The following is a 20084-nucleotide window of genomic DNA, read 5'->3' on the forward strand; positions in this document are numbered from 1 at the left end:
AGCAGGCTGGTGAGCTTTCAGGAGAGGCCATAAAAAGTGTGGTCCCCTCTACCCAAGAATCCTGTGACTAAGGCAAAGAGTTTCAAAGGTAACTCTAGCCCGAATAGGAAGCCAATGCAGTACCTTTAGAGCTTCTCCCACCGATGCCCTCCTTGGTATATTCAGGATGAGCAGGGCTGCAGCATTTTGGACTTTCTGCAGGATGTTCACATTTTTAGCCATTACCCCCATATACAGGACATTGCAATAGTCAAGGCGAGATGTCACCAATGTCTATAAGATCGACCTTTTAGCGTTTACAGAGAGAAAGTCCAACATCTTGCGTATCACCCTCAAAATGCCAAAACACGCCCTGGCCTCAGCTTATATGTGCGTGGAGAAGGAGAGACCATTGTCGAACCATACTCCCAAATCTTTCACCTTGGCTTTCGGCACTGGACAACATCCCAGTGCTTCGGGCCACCAGAGCTGTGTCCAGAGAGAAGGCTGTTTTCCAACCACCATCACCTCTGTCTGCCCCGCATTTAGCTGAAGACAGCTCAATCTCATCCAATGCATAAGTTCCCCCAAGCAAGCTCTAAAATCGGCAGCTCTTTCGGGTTCCTTGTGTTCCAGAGTAACAACTAGCATCAGCATATGACGCCAGCTGAATTCCATATTTCAGGACGACGTCTGCAAGTGGGCGCATATAGATATTAAAAGGGGTTGGGCTGAGAGCCGGACCCTGCGGCACCCCCTGGTTTAGAGGGCAAATTCTGGAACTGAAAGGATGTTGCAAAACCTGGAAGGATCTATTTGCCAGAAAATTCTTCACTCAGGTCCACGTGATACCTCCGACCCCGGCATCCCTTAGCTGCAGTCCTACCCTCATCAGCCGCAGCCCGCAATACTTCGGTCACTAGCAGGAGAGCGGACTCGGTACCATGCAAAGTCCTGAACCCAGACTCTGTATCATGCAGGACCCGCCTCTCTTCCAAACACTTAGAAAGATGGCCATTCAGATGTTTCTCAGCAATTTTTGCCACATAAGGAAGGAGCGATATTGGTCTTAAATTTTCAGGAAGAGCAGGGTCCAGTGAAGGTTTTTTCAACAGAGCAACCACCATTGCATGTTTCCAGTTACTAGGGACCTGACCGGTTAAGAATGACAAGTTCAATAGCGAGGTGAAGACAGGCGCAATAATTTTCTTTCCCAGCAGCAGACATTTAGGAGGGATCAGGTCCAAAGGAGACCCAGATTTAACCACCTCCATTAGCCTGGTGACCTCAGCCTCCACCAAAGGATGAAGGACAAACATGTAATCAGGCCCCGGAGCATCCAAGCCAGTTGCAGGAACATAACTCCTGCTGCTTTCTGGAAAGGTGGCATAGAACTTAGCAATCTTATAAGTAAACAAGTCAGCAACCTTATTACAGTAGTCAAAATAGGCAGGAAGTGCAGGTGTCACTCGTTCCACAGAGGACAGTTGTTTCACTACCTGAAAGATGCCCTTTGTTGAATTTTTAGCTAAATCCATTTGCCCAGAATAGTATTCGCTAAGAACTCTCCTGATCTGACGATGGTAAAAATGTAAGTACTCCAGATATTTCAGTCTGTTCTCGTCCCTGTAGCTCTTCCTCCATTGGCGCTCAAGATGCTTACAACTACTTTTCATTATTTTCAAATCTGGCGAGAACCATTTTGCAGAGGCAGAAGTACACCCACTTTTACATATTTTTAAAGGAATCAGGGAGTTTACTGCCTCCAACATCCAACTTGATATTACATTATCGGCATTCAGGATGTTGTCCCCCACCTCTGGGAGGCTGTCCACCAATGCTCCTTCAAAGTCATCCTGAGTTAGTAACGCCCACTTGCGAACCAGTGTCGGTTTAGAGCAACTACCAGGGAAGGCCTGTCCTGGCATCAATAAACTAAAAGATAGTAAATAGTGGTCTGACCAAGCTACAGGAGTTGGAAATGAGGCCACTGTCCCGGCACAGTTAGTAAAAATATTGTCCAATGTATGACCTTTGTTATGCGTGGCAGAATAAACCAATTGATTCAGGGCCAAAGCCTGAAGACCAACAGAAAACTCGGCTGTATCTTTACAGCCTTTGTTTTCCAAATGAAGATTAAAATCCCCTAATAGGAGAAAATTAGAGTAGCAGAGGACATATGAAGGGAGTATTTCAAAAAGCTCATCAATAAAAACTCTCCCTGGACCAGGGAGTCTATACATGAGTAGTCCAGACACTGAAAAGGTGCTAAAGATATTCAAAATAAAAAAGGCTGCTTCGCAGCTGGAAAGCAAAACTTTCTCCAATTTAAGTTGAAGATCTCTCCTAAAAATTGCAGCAATACCGGCCCCCTTCTGGCCGATCCTGTCCACCCTCAAAATCGCATATCCTTCGGGTATAGCCTCTAGTATATCAGGGGCGGACGTCTCATTAAACCAGGTTTCAACCAGGAATAATATAGCTGGTTCATAGTCTCTTAAGAAGATCGCTGATTTCTAACCTATGTTTACTGAGCGATCTACAATTCAAGGAGAGACAATACAGAGAGGTGCAAGATGTTCTAAGCACATCCCTTTTATCCCTTGCTTCCTCATCCAGTGTCAGAACAAAGCCACAGCACTCACACTCACTTTGCCTACCCAACATCTGCATGGAGTGAAGGCATATAGCGTCTACCCCACATCTGAGGGCCCGCAATTCTTATGTAGTGAACACTCTCCTGATTGTCGTAGGAGAAGCAGGGGTCCTGGCCCCTGGCACTGTCCAGGCGCGGACGGGCGCAGACGGGCTTGCCTTAGCACGCCTTCGGTGCGCCCGTGGCACGCCCGCTGCGCGTGTCCGCTGCACGCCTGTTTGTGCATGAATTAAGTAGCGTGAGCGCTGGGAGCACTAGACCACTCCACCCGCACCACGCTCAGCCCTGGAAGTGAGGAAAGTGAGGAGAGCCCAGTGAGGTGTAGTGCAACGCCCTCCGCTACAATCGGCACAAGCCGTGACGGAACGGGGCGGAAAAACCTCAGAGAGCAGCCAACTCACTGCCAACCTCTCCCCCTCTGCACCAGCTACACACAGACCGGTAGGAACCAGCAAGTTAGGAATTAAAAAGAAATTATAAAACAGGAGCGACGCAGTCAAAACATTTACTAAGTGCAATTTACTCAGTGCGGTGGCAGCTTCAGTGAAGTTAGCAAAGAGCCGCAAAACGTAGCGCCAGCGAAACCGCCAGGACTTGCCAATGTCCACTGCACGCCCGTTTGTGCATGAATTAAGTAGCGTGAGCGCTGGGGGCACTAGACCGCTCCACCCGCGCCACGCTCAGCCCCGGAAGTGAGGAAAGTGAGGAGAGCCCAGTGAGGTGTAGTGCAACCCCCTCCGCTACAATCGACATGAGCCGTGGCGAAACGGGGCAGAAAAACCTCAGAGAGCAGCCAACCCACTGCCAACCTCTCCCCCTCCCCACCGGCTACACACAGACCGGTAAGAACCAGCAAGTTAGGAATTAAAAAAGAAATTATAAAACAGGAGCGACTCAGTCAAAACATTTACTCAGCGCAATTTACTCAGTGCGGTGGCAGCTTTAGTGAAGTTAGCAAAGAGCCACAAAACGTAGTGCCAGCGAAACCGCCAGGACTCACCAATGTCCGCTGCGCGCCCGTTTGTGCATGAATTAAGTAGCATGAGCGCTGGGAGCACTAGACCGCTCCACCCGTGCCACGCTCAGCCCTGGAAGTGAGGAAAGTGAGGAGAGCCCAGTGAGGTGTAGCGCAACGCCCTCCGATACAATCGACACAAGCCGCAGCGGAACGGGGCAGAAAAACCTCAGAGAGCAGCCAATGCACTGCCAACCTCTCCCCCTCCCCACCGGCTACACACAGACCGGTAAGAACCAGCAAGTTAGGAAATAAAAATGAAATGATAAAACAGGAGCGATGAAGTTAACACATTTACTCAGTGCAATATACTCAGTGCGGTGGCAGCTTCAGTGAAGTTAGCAAAGAACCACAAAATGTAGCGCCGGCGAAACCGTCAGGACTCACCAAGCTGTTTACTAAATCATTACAGATTTTCCAAGGACACTTGCTTTGCGCATTTTGACCCGGATCGAGTTCTGCCGGGTTGGAATTATCACCGGCATTCCGATCACGCAAGACTGCTGCTCAACTTCCCAGATGCCTTGATTCTTATCACCTTGTATTCAACTTTATACTCTAACTTGTGCCCTACCGGGTTGGAATTATCACCGGCATAGGGACATTACGGCTTTCTGACATACTTCCCTAAACCCGGAAGAGTCGTGGGATTACTTTTCCCCGACAAAACATGTGTCGGATGGTTGCGTATTCCATCAGAATAAAGAAGTTACGACATCACCCAAGAATTCTGTACAAATTGCTTCAAACGATATTTGCATTTCTTGTTGAAATTATGTATGTGTGCACAGGAATTAGCTATAATTGTGCAGAAAGTTGTCCACCCATCATGGTGCAAGTGTACCTGCGTTGGTCCTAGGCTGCAGAGAGCATGCCAGCTCAATGAGAGAGCAGAAATGCTCCACACATTTGAGAATATGGAGCATTTCTGTTTGCACCCTTTCACACAAAACAGCAACTTTGACTTCTGCACTGTGTTGGTGGAAGATAGTAAATATGAAATATGCCACGCAGTCTTTTGGAGAATCTATGACAGAATATCGAGGGTCAGAATATCGACAGACAAAATATCGACGTTGGAATATCGAAGGCAAGTATATCGACACCCTATCTACAACATGGTAAGCACAAAAATATCGAAAATAAAATATCGATGTTACAAATATCGTAATTAAAAATATAGTTTTTTTTTTTTAATTAAAAAAAGTTAAATTAAGTTAATAATACTTATATATAATTTGAACGTATTTAAAAATATGTTATAATGTTTAAAATGATTAAATAATACATATTTAATATTAAACATTTAAGTAAATGTAAACATACAATATTTAATATATACTTAATTAATAATATATATATACATATATTTTAATTAATTAAAAAATATTAACAAATACTATAAATTACAAATACATCAACACTCATAACATTATAACATAAATAATAATAAATAATTATATTTAATAAATAAAAACAATTAAATATACTTTCAATATTGTAAAAATTAATTAAATACAACATTATGTAACATATTAAATACATACATAAATATAAATAATATTGAATAGCGCAAGGGTAAAAAATACTATTCAAACTCTAGAGGGTGCAACATTAGGGAAAGCGTTGGATAGCGTAAGAGTAAAAATTACTATTCCAACTCCAAATGATTCAACAGTAGGGAAAGCGTTGGATAGTGTAGGGGGAACAATTATTAGTTCCTCTCCAGAGAGTGCAACAGTAGGGAAAGCGTTGGATAGCGGGTGGGTAAAAATTACTATTCCCACTCCAGTGAGTGCAACAGTAGGGAAAGCGTTGGATAGCGTATGGGTAAAAATTACTATTCCAACTCCAGAGGGTGCAACAGTAAAAAAAGCGTTGGATAGCGTAAAAAGAAAAATTACTATTCCAACTCCAAAAGTTGCAACAGTAGGGAAAGCATTGGATAGCGTAGGTGGAAAAATTACTATTCCAACTCCAGAGGGTGCAACAGTAGGGAAAACGTTGGATAGCGTAGGGGGAAAAATTACTATTCCCACTCCAGAGAGTGCAACAGTAGGGAAAGCGTTGGATAGCGTAGGGAGAAAAATTACTATTCCAACTCCACAGGGTGCAACAGTGAGCGTTGGATAGCGTAAAAAGAAAAATTACTATTCCAACTCCAAAAGGTGCAACAGTAGGGAAAGCATTGGATAGCGTAGGTGGAAAAATTACTATTCCAACTCCAGAGGGTGCAACAGTAAGGAAAACGTTGGATAGCGTAGGGGGAAAAATTACTATTCCCTCTCCAGAGAGTGCAACAGTAGGGAAAGTGTTGGATAGCGTAGGGAGAAAAATTGCTATTCCCACTCCAATGAGTGCAACATTGGGGAAAAGGTTGGATAGCGTAAGGGTTACAATTACTATTCAAACTCCAAAGGGTGCAACAGTAGGGAAAGAGTTGGATAGCGTAGGGGTAAAAATTACTATTCCCACTCCAGTGAGTGCAACAGTAGGGTAATCATTGGATAGCATACGGGTAAAAATTACTATTCCTACTCCAGAGGGTGGAACAGTAGAGAAATCATTGGATAGCATAGGGGTAAAATTACTATTCCAACTCCAAAGAGTGCAACAGTAGGAAAAGAGTTGGATAGCGTAGGGGGAAAAATTACTATTCCCACTCCAGAGAGTGCAACAGTAGGGAAAGCGTTGGATAGCGGGTGGGTAAAAATGACTATTCCCACTCCAGTGAGTGCAACAGTAGGGAAAGCGTTGAATAGCGTACGGGTAAAAATTACTATTCCAACTCCAGAGGGTGCAACAGTAAGGAAAGCGTTGGATAGCGTAGGGGGAACATTTACTATTCAAACTCCAAAGGGTGAAACAGTAGGGAAAGCGTTGGATAGCGTAGGTGGAAAAATTACTATTCCAACTCCAGAGGATGCAACAGTAGGGAAAACATTGGATAGCGTAGGGGGAAAAATTACTATTCCCACTCAAGTGAGTGCAACAGTAGGGAAAGCGTTGGATAGCGTAGGGGTAAAATTAATATTCCAACTCCAAAGAGTGCAACAGTAGGGAAAGTGTTGGATAGCGTAGGGTGAAAAAAAACTATTCCAACTCCAGAGAGTGCAACAGTAGGGAAAGCGTTGGATAGCGTAGGGAGAAAAATTACTATTCCAACTCCACAGGGTGCAACAGTGAGCGTTGGATAGCGTAAAAAGAAAAATTACTATTCCAACTCCAAAAGGTGCAACAGTAGGGAAAGCATTGGATAGCGTAGGTGGAAAAATTACTATTCCAACTCCAGAGGGTGCAACAGTAAGGAAAACGTTGGATAGCGTAGGGGGAAAAATTACTATTCCCTGTCCAGAGAGTGCAACAGTAGGGAAAGTGTTGGATAGCGTAGGGAGAAGAATTGCTATTCCCACTCCAATGAGTGCAACATTAGGGAAAAGGTTGGATAGCGTAAGGGTTACAATTACTATTCAAACTCCAAAGGGTGCAACAGTAGGGAAAGAGTTGGATAGCGTAGGGGTAAAAATTACTATTCCCACTCCAGTGAGTGCAACAGTAGGGTAATCATTGGATAGCATATGGGTAAAAATTACTATTCCTACTCCAGAGGGTGGAACAGTAGAGAAATCATTGGATAGCGTAGGGGTAAAATTACTATTCCAACTCCAAAGAGTGCAACAGTAGGAAAAGAGTTGGATAGCGTAGGGGGAAAAATTACTATTCCCACTCCAGAGAGTACAACAGTAGGGAAAGCGTTGGATAGCGGGTGGGTAAAAATGACTATTCCCACTCCAGTGAGTGCAACAGTAGGGAAAGCGTTGAATAGCGTTCGGGTAAAAATTACTATTCCAACTCCAGAGGGTGCAACAGTAAGGAAAGCGTTGGATAGCGTAGGGGGAACATTTACTATTCAAACTCCAAAGGGTGAAACAGTAGGGAAAGCGTTGGATAGCGTAGGTGGAAAAATTACTATTCCAACTCCAAATGATTCAACAGTAGGGAAAACATTGGATAGCGTAGGGGGAAAAATTACTATTCCCACTCAAGTGAGTGCAACAGTAGGGAAAGCGTTGGATAGCGTAGGGGTAAAATTAATATTCCAACTCCAAAGAGTGCAACAGTAGGGAAAGTGTTGGATAGCGTAGGGTGAAAAAAAACTATTCCAACTCCAGAGGGTGCAACAGTAGAGAAAGCTTTGGATAGCATAGGGGGAAAAATTACTATTCCAACTCCAAAGGGTGCAACAGTAGGGAAAGTATTTAATAGCGTAGAATTTTATTTTAACATACTTATAATTAATGTTTATATTTGAAATAATGTATAATTAATTTTTTTTAAACATCAACATCAATTAAAAACTATTAATAATTAATAAAACCAATAACATTTGAATAATTAATTGACAATAAATTAACAACAAACACCAATAAATAATAATTATTAAATATTACTCACCAAATAATAAATTTAAAAAAATAAACTATCATAATAATAATTTTTTTTTAAATTTAAATCACAATTAAAAATCGTAAGAAACAATATACAAAATTAAAAAAAAATGTTTACCAATTAATTGAATTTTTCTACTGATTAAAATATAATTACTAATTACAAATATTAATTGCCAAATAAATAAATTAATTATGTATTCAAATAATTATTTGCCATTTAATAATTATTCAATACATTAATTATCCATAACAAAAAATGTATAAATAATTAAATATTTACAATTAAATTACTTCCCACCCAATACCCCTATAAATCCACAACACGCTCCAATACTAAAACATAACATTTAATTTAAATTAACATTAATTACCAATTAAATAATTAATTTATCAATTAAAAAAATTAATTGCCAATTAATAAGTAATTACAAAATAAATCATACATAAAAAAATTATTTAATTACAATTAAATTACTTCCCACCCTATTCCCCTATAAACTTACAACCCGCTCAGGTACTAAAACATAACATTTAATAAAAATTACTATTAATTACCAATTAAATAATTAATTGCCAATTAAAAATTAAATAAAGAATTATTTATACATAAAAAAATCATTAATTATTTACAATTAAATTACTTCCCACCCTATTCCCCTATAAACCCACAACCCGCTCCGGTACTAAAACATATAATTTACTTAAAAATAAATGTATTAATATATAAAAATAATACACATATAATATAAATTAATTTAAATATTTAACAGAAACATATAACACATACATAATAAAAAACATAAAAATAATACAAATATCGATATTAGTGACATCGAAATTAGTTACATCGATATATATGCTATCGATATTACTAACTTCGATATTACTTACATCGATATAAATAAATTCGATATTACTTACCTTAGGGTCGATATTCTGTCCTACGATATTCTTGACATCGATATTCTGTACCTTCGAAATTTCAAACACGATATTTTGGTAGGTCGAAAATTAAAACTCGATATTTTGACTGTGTACCCTTTTCACAAAAAGCAGCTTTCTTTTAAAAGAACTGCATTTGCTTAAACAAACTTACTTTCTCTCTTTTTCAATGTGGAAAACATTTTCCTGGTGGAGTACAACTCCCTCAGTGCCTCCTCTAATTCAGGAATAAAAGATAAGTAGGATAGGAAATTACACCTGTCACTGGCAGCAGTACATCTACGACTGCATCCTGGGTAGAAAAAGGCATTTCAACATTTTGTGAACATTCAAATCCACAAGTTTATGTGTGCTCACTAACTTTAAATGTCATCAGACCTAGGCCCTATCTCTGCCCCACTGAACAGATTTACTGGTGCAAAACTGCATTACACATTAAAAGTATTTAGGACATTTGTGAATACATAACATTATTTTAAACCTACACCACAAGCCATGGAACTGTTAAGTGTAACTCAGTTACACAAATGGATTTCTGTATAGGGACAGAGGTGTCTGCATTCCTGTTTCTAAAGTAATGTCAAAAAACAATAGCAGCTTCCATTTCCAACAATATCTGTACAGATAAATTACTTACTGGCAATAGACTGATCATATTCATATGGTCCCACCATAAAGTGAGGAAGAGACATAATAAATCCACCCATACAAATTAGCAAGGCGCCACAACCAATCATGCGAGGCCTATGGACTCTGCTTCCGAAGTAACTGACGAAGACAATTAGAGTCACATTTCCAATCTACAAAAGAAAATAGACATGGTTACTTAGTAAAACAAGTGCAGCATTACGCCTACATGTACATGCTCTACGCGTGACCAGTTTTAAAACAAATGGAAATTGTGGTCTCTAATATTATAAAGGTCTGTAGTGACCAATGCTTTCACTTCATCCTTTGGGGTGAGGAATGCACACCAGTTGTTTTGCAAGGTGCACATATTGTGTATCATGTTTATATAACACTACAATTGTGTAGCATATTCATCATGAAATGATCCACACATTTAAAGACATACTTTGGAGAATGTATACTCGATTCCAACCATTGAAACACACTTTCACCACCAGAACCAAACCTAACTGCATTCTACTCATATGTGTATTACACTGTCCTCGTGGCCAAAGACATATTTGGAAGCCAAATGTCATAAAATTAAATGAGAATTAACAGCCAACATAGATTTTTTTAGCCCACTGTGAAATGTCTGAGAACAAGCTTAACACAAAATGGATTGCTGAAAGTGCATGTGAGAAAGTCATCCTTTTTGCCTGTTTATCCCCTATTTTGTTCTACTGACTGACACTGGTGGTAGCTGACTCTGACTGTGGGTTGGGCTCTGGTAGCCAGGCCCAGGGCCAGTGCTATGTTAAACACAAAAACATGCATTGAGGTACACTTTTAATTGGCATGACCTACTCCTTATGTCCCTGGAATATAACAGGGCATGGCGGTTTAGAGGCCAGCAGCCTTTGTTGCACTTGCATGTGTCCACTAATGAGAGTCTGATGTCATTTTAAAAACAGCTGTGTTGCAGCACAGCTTTTATAAGTAAAATTCACTTCAATTCGACTTTAGTGGTATGGGCAATTTAAAAGTGATAATTTACCTTATTTGTACATTATGGGTACCCCCAAAGCCTCCCCTAGGTGACTATAAGCAGGGTCCCTATAAAAGATGTTTCATAAACTCTGGTGAGTGAAAGTTGCCCATTTTATTTTTCCCCAGTGTAGGAACTTCACTATAAAGTCGACGTTGGTATCATGGGCACTGTGAAATCATAACCAAAATTGTTTCTGCAATGTAGGACCCCCCCCCAACCCCCCAGGTCTCCCGTTGGTGTTCCAGGGGTGGAGGGCCCTGTAAGTTGGAGCAGGGGCTTTATAAAAGATGGTTTATAACCCCTGGTGAGGAGCAAATTACACATTTCATTGTCCACATTGAAAAATACTTGCCCTCAGAGGCTAACATGGCAATATTTTATGGATGCGTAACTATTGCTTAGAAAGTACGGACATATCACTCAAGGACTAAACATAATGGTATTGATAAATCCAGAAACTTGGCATTGCTGAATTTATAGTAAATTATACATACAAAAGTTATAAGAATTTCTTTTCTATAAGTCAAGATTCTGCCTCTAGCACTTTTCCCTAATTGGTCCGCCCTGAGGGATTAGTCAAGGTGCCTTGATTAGGTGATAAGTGGCCTGGCCAGTCTGAGTCTATCTGATGGAGGGAGCTCTGTGGGGCACAGGAATCTGATGGAGGGAGCTCTGTGGGGCACAAGGATGCCAGAAAAAGGGGCTGGGCCATAAAGCATCAGCTTCAAAGGAAGAACAGGTCAAGCCAGCCTGATCTGGGGCCTCCCACATCGAGTATCCAAGCAGTGCTCCATCACGGTCAGCCTCAAACTTTGACTTTGTCCTAATCAAGTGCAACCAGATGTCCAGAAGTGTTGCTATTGGTTTCTGAGCACTATTAAGTGTTTATTCTTTAATAAATCATATCTCTGGTTATATACATTGAATTGTGATGGTTTTGCTATCATTTTAAAGATGGACATAGTTCCTATGTTTATAAATTGTAAATTGGTGTGGGATTTTTATAGTGTGTTGTGTCTTACTCATTTAATGTAATTTTCTTTAATGCTATTCATGCCTGTTAAGTTAAGCTTTATTACTCAGTGTCAGCTTCTAAGGGTTGAGCAAGGGCCTAATTCATAGAGATCCAATTTAGGATCCAGTACCTTGTTGGTGGCCTTATTGCTCGTGTTAGGTGTCTACCTACGACTCATATTAACCCAACTTCCAAAAATACATTTATGCATTTCAGAATAATGAACATTAGCAGCTGAAATACGAGATCACACATCTTCCCAATAGCTCCAGTGTATGCACTACAAAAGCATTACGCACTATCCCATGTGCAATTTATTGTCAATAATACTAATATGAGTCAAGGGCACTTGTCATAAGCAGTAAAGCATACATCCAATATATTAAACAATATTTTATCATTGAGCCTTTGTGTTATCACCTTTTCTGTAACTTTATTTAATAACACTTACTTGGGCATACATAAAGCTATGGTTAAGTTGCAAATTGGCACACCAGACTTTTAGATAGGTACATAGATTCTAGTCCTATTTTCACTGTTCAATTAGTGAGTTCAATATTATTTAATATTTTATGATCTGTCCCTTGATATAATAAAGTGCTAAGGATCAACAACCAACCTTCCAAAATTTCTAGCAGTTGCTACACATTTCTGGATTTAAACTTCACGATAAGCAGCTCACATAACAAATATGTTGCTTCACTGTTGCACATAAACTCTGTGCAATGATCTTTATACCCGGGAGACCCATCTTATAGTGACGTATATTTCTGTGATCCAGAATGCAGACATCTTTCTCCAAGTCCAAGTCTCTCTTTTCAATAATCAACAACCATTACCAACTAACAGTCTTATTGACTTGTAACATAACATAAGTATTTGTAAAGCACAGGTTGGCCAAGAAGGGAAGCCTGGAACTGAATAACATATGTTGATTGTTTTTTTAAAAATATCTTTATTGCGGTTTTTGCGATCCACTGCATAGGATAAGACAGTAGTATTTTACAGATAACTTCTGAGCAGTAGGTCTCTCAATCCCTATACAGCAACTGGTAGTCTAAGTTGAGTTGCAGCGGAAGCTTATATTAAACCAGCAAGTAATGCAAACATTGGCTGTATCAACCAGACAAGCAGTTTAAACTAATCCCCCTCACCCTCCCAGTACCCGCCCCTCCTACCGGGCCCATCCATTCAAAGGATCCTCTAACACTGTTTCAAACAGGGGTGACCTCCTGTTCCTCCTCCCATCTCGGGGATGCGGGCCTCTTGTGGCTAACTGTGGATGACACTATCTGCATAGAATCGGGTGAGCTCCTCCCAATCTCCTGGATCATTAACCCCCATGCCTGTAATACCTCCGGGAGTTTGGCATCCCTCCTCGTACTGTGTATGCGTCCCTCCTCTGCCAATGCCCATTCCCTCTGATCAGCTTTCCAGTTCTCTACCAATGGCCCTGCCTGCGTCAGCCAGTGAATCGCTATTCGTCTTCTAGCTATAACAAGTCACAATACCAGAAATTTTCAGCTAGTTTTGCGTTTCGAATCCCGGGGGATCAATCCCAGGAGACACGTACGCAGCTCCAGGGCCACCCTCCATCCCGTTATTCTATTCAGGTTCTCTATGACAGTAAGTACGCAGCTTCACTTTAAACAATCATGTATTTTCACTCTTTCACTTTCGAAATAAAAAATAATATCTGTGAAGAAGATGCCCTAGATACCATGATTTGTTGAAAAATCACTGTGTATGTGAACAGCTTAATAATACAATGGTGCTGTAGAAAGAAAGATCCTGAAAACACTTCAGCTCCAGTTCTGACTGTTTAATACTTTAAGGCTAATTCAAATAATATGCATTTTTTAAAACGCAAATTCACCTGTGTGCATCTTGGCACTGAACAACACATGTTTATTGTTATCCAACTCAATGATAGTCATTTGATTGTTCCAGAAGGATGAAAGGCTGGGTAGACCCACTGGGAAGGTTGGAAATGAAGTGCTGACTGCGCACTGCTTTGAAGTTTAGGAGTGATACCAAAGGGGGATGATGGACGGAGCGTTTGAGCAAATGAAACACTCACCCCCAGTCTACTGATCTGGGTTTAATCCATCATCATTCTTTATCTCACTCCACCTACCCAGTTCAGACATGGCCATATGCAAATCAGTCTGACCCGGTGCCTCATGGGAACAGTTCAGCGCCGAACTGCCAAGCCATGTGTTCCCTGGACCAGAAACAAGAATCCTGCAACCGGTTTCGGGTTCATAACCCTCATCAGCCAGGCTATCTTGAATCCAGTGGCAAAGTGAACAAGGGACCCACGTCTGGGCATACCCTTCCAACTTAGGACGAACAAAGCGATACCAAAGGGGTTGATGGACGGAGCATTTGAGCAAATCAAACCCTCACCCCGAGTCCACAGATCTGGGTTTAACCCATCAACATTCTTTAGCTCACTCCACCACCCCAGTTCAGACATGGCCATATGCAAATCAGTCTGACCCTGTGCCTCATAGGAACAGTCCAGCGCTGAACTGCCAAGCCATGTCATCCCTGGACCGGAAACAAGCATCCTGGGACCTTTTTCGGGTTCATAACCCTCATCAGCCAGGCTATCTTGAATCCAGTGGCCAAGTGAGCAAGGGACCCACGTCTGGGCATACCCTACCAACTTAGGGTAAAAAAAGCGATACCAAAGGAGATGATCAACAGAGCATTTGAGTAAATCAAACACTCACCCCCAGGCAACGGTCTCAACTGGGGTGACATGGTGAGCAAAAGAATGATGGATTTAACCCATATCTCTTAACTGGGGGTGAATGTTTTGATTTGTTCTGCATTCCGTCCAACAATTGTGTGTCTTTTGCTTTCTCACCCTAAGTGTGCCAGGTAAGCCCAGACGTGGGTCCTGGGCTCACTGTGCCACTGGAATCAAACTATCCTTGCTCGAACCCCGAAACCAGTCCTAGGATGCTTGTTTCCGGCCCAGGGAGGACCTGGATTGGCAGGTCGGGTTGGCAGGTCGGGTTGGACTGTTCCCATGAAGCACAGGGTCAAGACATATGGCCTGGGCTCACTGTGCCACTGGAATCAAACTATCCTTGCTGAAGAGGGGTGAAACCGCGAAACCGGTCCTAGGATGCTTGTTTCCGGTCCAGGGAGGACCTGGCTTGGCAGCTCGGGCTGGACTGCTCCCATGAGGCACCAGGTCAAGACAGATTTGCATTTGGCCAGGTCTAAACTGGAGTGGCATGGTGAGCAAAAGAATGATGGATTTAACCTAGATCTCTTGACTGGGGGTGAATGTTTTGATTTGTTCTGCATTACGTCCATCAATTGTGTGTCTTTTGCTTTCTTGAACTTTAGGAGTGTCTCCTGTCATAGTGAACACATGAAATCAGAACTTGGATTGCACTACATATTTAGGAGACTTAAGAGTAACTTTGGACTTTTGAGGAGTGTGGAAGACACATTGAAGGTTTTTCTATGAGGATAATTGCAATAATCGAATAATTATGTACCAACTAGAAGTATATGACAAAATTATCCTGGAACTTCAGTAACCATCAAAAGACTGGATCGCTTATTTACTGCCCTGAGGAATCCCTATTTAGGGGGAAACGCGTTGGCTGCAGTGTTGGCTGTATTATTCCATCATCTTACGGCATATGTGGTCAAAGAACTCATTATAGGGTCATAGTCAATACCATCCGGATTAATCCATCTACTGTGCATTCGTGCATTCTAAAATATTTATGTTGCCTCTCTGTGCTTTTTTAAGTGACTGGGAAGTCAACCTGTGACCATGAGGTCAAACGCAGGCCCCAAAAGTAGATGCATTAGTCCACTAAACCTCACGACCTGGCTTAGTTTATTCAATTATCAACATCTGGACATATTGGGAAGTCCTATAAAGTCCAAATGGCTTCAGATTAGTTGACCTCTGAAAACACAGAAGCAGGCCATTAGACTTCTCATATTCAGAGTACTCCTGAGGCTAAGTCAGACTTAGGACTTAACAAGCCAAAGGGTCTGATTTAGACATTGGCAGAGAGGTGACAGAGCACCCTCCCCACTAAAGCTGAGTTGCACCAGCCTTATTTAGATATAACCTCATCATGTAGATGCCAGAGACTACTCTAACTCCTCCTCATATATACACCTCTGATGGCCTGATGAAGTAAGGCCCATAGAAGGTTTGTCCATGTGTGCACCCACCTTATTTATGTAGGCAAACACTTTTCCAGTTTTCACTGTCCATCATTGCCAGATACAACATGGCAAAAAGGGGAACTGAAACTGCAAATTGACTCCCTCGCTGTCGAAGAAATTTCCCATGGTGTTGGAGCTCATTGGCTATTTTTTTTCTTAAAACAAAATTTGGGATTTTGGTTCTGAAAACAAAAACAATTTTGAAGGCTTGACATACGGCTCAGTCATTTAGAGGGTAAAGTCCATCAAACTTTCAAAGCATTTACATGGACCGCCATCTCCGCCATGTAGAGGGTAAAGTTAATCAAACTTTCAAAGCATTTACATAAACCGCCATGACAAAGGTTTTTGTACATGCAAGAGATTTCCACTGGGCTAGCAGACATCTCTAAATGTTGCAGACTGAGTACACTAGTGATGCTGGGATTAAAGTACTACGAGATGGCAAGTAATACAAGATTATCTGTTCACCAAAGTCTAAGTCGGTTCCAAAGTATTGTCCTCTATGTGAATAACATAGAATATTTGGTAGATCAGCACTTTGGTTTAGTAAACATTAACAGCATTCATTCACACATCAACATTTTCTTATGTTTTTAATTTATGCCCATACATAGTTTCAAATATTGTTTTAATTTACAGTGTTTGTCAAAAGATCTACAACACAATGTGCCTACTACTTCGTGCTGATACACACTCTGAAATATAGATGAAGCACTACCTTAGCACTGTTCCAACAAAACATTTTATTTTATTTATTCAGCTGATTTAGAAAAATGAAGTCATAATAGAAAAGGCCACTGAAGTCAATAAGTTCAAAATAAGAAAAAACAAGTCATGTCTCTTGTGCTTATGCCAATGAACTCCACATATTAGCTTTTGTTTTACTTGATTGTGATTTTTGGAAAATGCACTGTTGAGACACAGTTCAATGGTGCTTAATAGAGACAAATGCATGATAAATTAAATACCTAATATGGAATTTTAACACATATATTAAGTATATTGACAGAAATGTATTTCACCTCTTCTTGTGCCCTGTATTTCACACTGAGTGAGATTTCCATTCCTCCCTTCACTTATGCTTGCCATTTAAGGCAGAAAAATACACATCACAACATATTTGCACAAGTGATCTATGGTTTGTCAACAATATTTGTATGATTAAGCCCTGTACTATATACCTGCTCTAGTGTAACGTATGCAGAATAACTTGTATCACTTTGCTAACTTGTATTTTAGGACCATATACATCCAGGTTGAGGATTGCCTGTTAATACAATCCCAGTTTGTTAGTTTACTGGAAAATATACTATATTTGAATAAAAATTATGAAAAGAAGCAGACAGGAGAGAAATAAATATTCTGTTACCATTAATTTGATCTGAATACAATGAATCCTAGTTTAAACCCAGACTATGTATCAGGTAGGTCAAAATAGCCTTTTGTTTGGACTCCACTGCATTGTTTAAGGCACAGACACACATATGTGGGTACAAAAGACAATGTTTGAACAGCATTCCGTCAGTTCTTCATTTATGACTCGCAATGAAATCATCAGTCTCAAAGTATCTTTATAAAGTCTCTTCTTACCACTATGTACCAACTTTTCAGATCATTATCAAAACATCAACCTGTGATTTGTATATTTATTTCTATAATAAATTCATCAAACACAATCAGAACCATACAATTAAAGGGCTGGGATGAACATCAACTAATATAGTTTAAACATTTGATAATAACTGTTTCATGCCTTACAATAATAATAATTCACAAATATTAAATGTGCTTCAACATGTCCTGTGGTATTTGATAAGTGACAATGGCATACCCCCATGTTAAATAGTACATTATATTAAATCAATCAATGTTTAGTGTTCTACAAGACTGAAATTGGAGTTTAAAAACTGCAGGCATTTGAACAGACTTAATGGAAATTCCTCATTCCTGCGAGAAGAGGATCATTTAACCAATTCCATGAAGCTCACTCCCTATTACTCAGTAAGCTTTGTTTTTTATCATGTCTTTTCCAAAAGTGCAATCACACCCTGCGAATAGAAGTCCATGTTGCATGATTTTTTTTATTTTAAACACTTTATTTTATGATCAGTTAAACATCATGTACATACCATCACATACAAGCAATATACCAATTCTGAATCTCACACCTTATCCCGTAATATAGAACTTGTGCTCAGCCCAACTCCATGCCCTTGCTGCGTAGTTGTCATCGTTACTCCTCCCCCAAACCGACATACCCAAATCCCACATAGGCACTTCATACCGAACATTGGACAATTTCGGCTGCATTATAAAACAGCCACCCGTTCATCCCACTCCCTCTGGTACAATGCCTTTTTCTGTCTAAGTGTCTGAAGCCTCATTATGAGCTGAAACATAGTCCCTGAATGGACCCCATATGTCTCCGGGGCAGGATGTCAATGGTATCAAGCCTGCATAAAATTTGGCATTAATATTACAATATGCAATACTTTGTAACCAGTCCTGAAATTTGGGAGCAGTTTCATGACCCCAATGTATAGCAACCTTTCTTTTGGCCAAGTAGTCCTAAGGAGGCCAATCTCCTGACTTTTTTGGGGATCTGTACAGTATATCCTAACAGCGCAATCTCAGGGACGGGATTCAGCGGGTTGCTGAATATTTTCCCCAGGGTCGTGTGTACGCCCGTCCAGTAAGCCTGTAATCAGGGGCAAGACCAAGCTAAGAGTATAAAATCGGCATATGATGCCGCGCATTTCAAACATGTATGGGACCTAGAGGCGTCTATCCTGTGTGCCATAGCAGGAGTAAAGTAGGCTTGGCGCAGAAACTTAAAGTGAAGCAGTTTGTTTTTGAGGGAGATTTCTTTAGTGGCCCCGCAGCACTTTGCCCATTGGTTGTCCGTTATTGGCCCCCCTATATCTGCCTCCCAGGCTTGTCAAAGTTTGGTGTCACATATTGGTTTTATGGCAATGCTAGCTTTATACATTTCGGAAATTAGTCGAGCCCCATCGGGACTCTCTATCACTAGTGTCAGTGGGGGAAATGAGTCTAGCTCGATAGGGAATGTGGGAAATGTGGCCCGCAGAGCCGATCTTACACGGGTCATGATGAAACACGTCATGAAATTGCAACCTTCCAACCTGGTGTCCTCATCTAGGGAGAAAGCATGCCCGACGGGGAATAGATCACCTATTTTGTTAATGTCCAGTGTAGTCAACGTGCTCTGTACCCGGCCCTCACCTGTGAGTGGGAACCATTGAGCTTTTGGCAGGGAAAGGGAGGATGAATAGAAATGTGCAGCGCCAGTGAATTTCCTCAATTTACCCCAGGCCCATGAGGTGGTAGAAACTGTCTGGATGTCACATCTGTCTTGAGACAAACCTCTGGGGAGTACCGCAGATAGTTTGTCCAGGAGTACCAGGTCCGCTTCTGGACGTGGAAACGGTATACGTACATCTGGGTGATACCAGGCGTGGGCATACTGACATTGTGCCACTAAATAATACAGTTGAAAGTCTGGGACATTATACCCCCCTCGGTCATACGGTAGCTTCAGGATTGACCAGCGAATGTGTGGTTATCTCCCTCCCCATACCATCCGGACCAGGTGCGAATGGAGTGTGCGAAAAAAGACGTCCGTAAGTGGAATAGGAATGTTATTAAAAAGATAAAAAAGTTTGGGAAGGACAACCATTTTTAGAATTGCCACAAGACCCGCTAATGACAATGGTAGCCTCCGCCATTTACGAATAAATGAATAATGTGAGTGATCTCGTGGTGGATGTGAATCCCAAGGTATTTTGCAGAGTCATGATGTTGCATGAAATCTTAGTAGGTCACAGTTAAAACCAATAACCTACTCCTTTTGCACCAAACATTCCTCTTTTTTTATCAACCTCAACCCGGGTAAAAAAAAACTATCTAAACCATTCAGGGGACTTACTTAGAGCTCTTCCTCCATTCACCGGGGCACAAACAGATAATCAAGATGAAATCATCAATTAGTTTTATTTCTCTTACTCAGATTTTCAGAATATAAAGTAGGATGTTGTCTAATAAGCTTTGTCCATATACAGCACAGTATGGGCCAAATATATGGTTGTAAGGATTCTTCAACCGATAATGATGAATTCTGATTGAATATACAT

General features: G+C 41.0%; 1 protein-coding gene across 3 annotated transcripts in view; it reads right to left on the reverse strand.

Annotated features, from left to right (window-relative positions):
* Positions 1-20084, reverse strand: part of LOC144773524 (solute carrier organic anion transporter family member 2B1-like) — a 619417-nt gene that overhangs the window by 511357 nt on the left and 87976 nt on the right. For all 3 annotated transcript variants that reach the window (XR_013599997.1, XM_078658585.1, XM_078658586.1), the window contains exon 4: positions 9681-9843. Coding sequence is in view for 2 of the 3 variants with exons in the window: in XM_078658585.1 (XP_078514711.1) it covers positions 9681-9843 (163 nt within the window). In the remaining variant the exon portion in view is untranslated. The remainder of the gene's footprint in view (positions 1-9680; positions 9844-20084) is intronic.

This window comes from Lissotriton helveticus, chromosome 8 (assembly GCF_964261635.1).
Source record: "Lissotriton helveticus chromosome 8, aLisHel1.1, whole genome shotgun sequence".
Taxonomy (NCBI): Eukaryota; Metazoa; Chordata; class Amphibia; order Caudata; family Salamandridae; genus Lissotriton; species Lissotriton helveticus.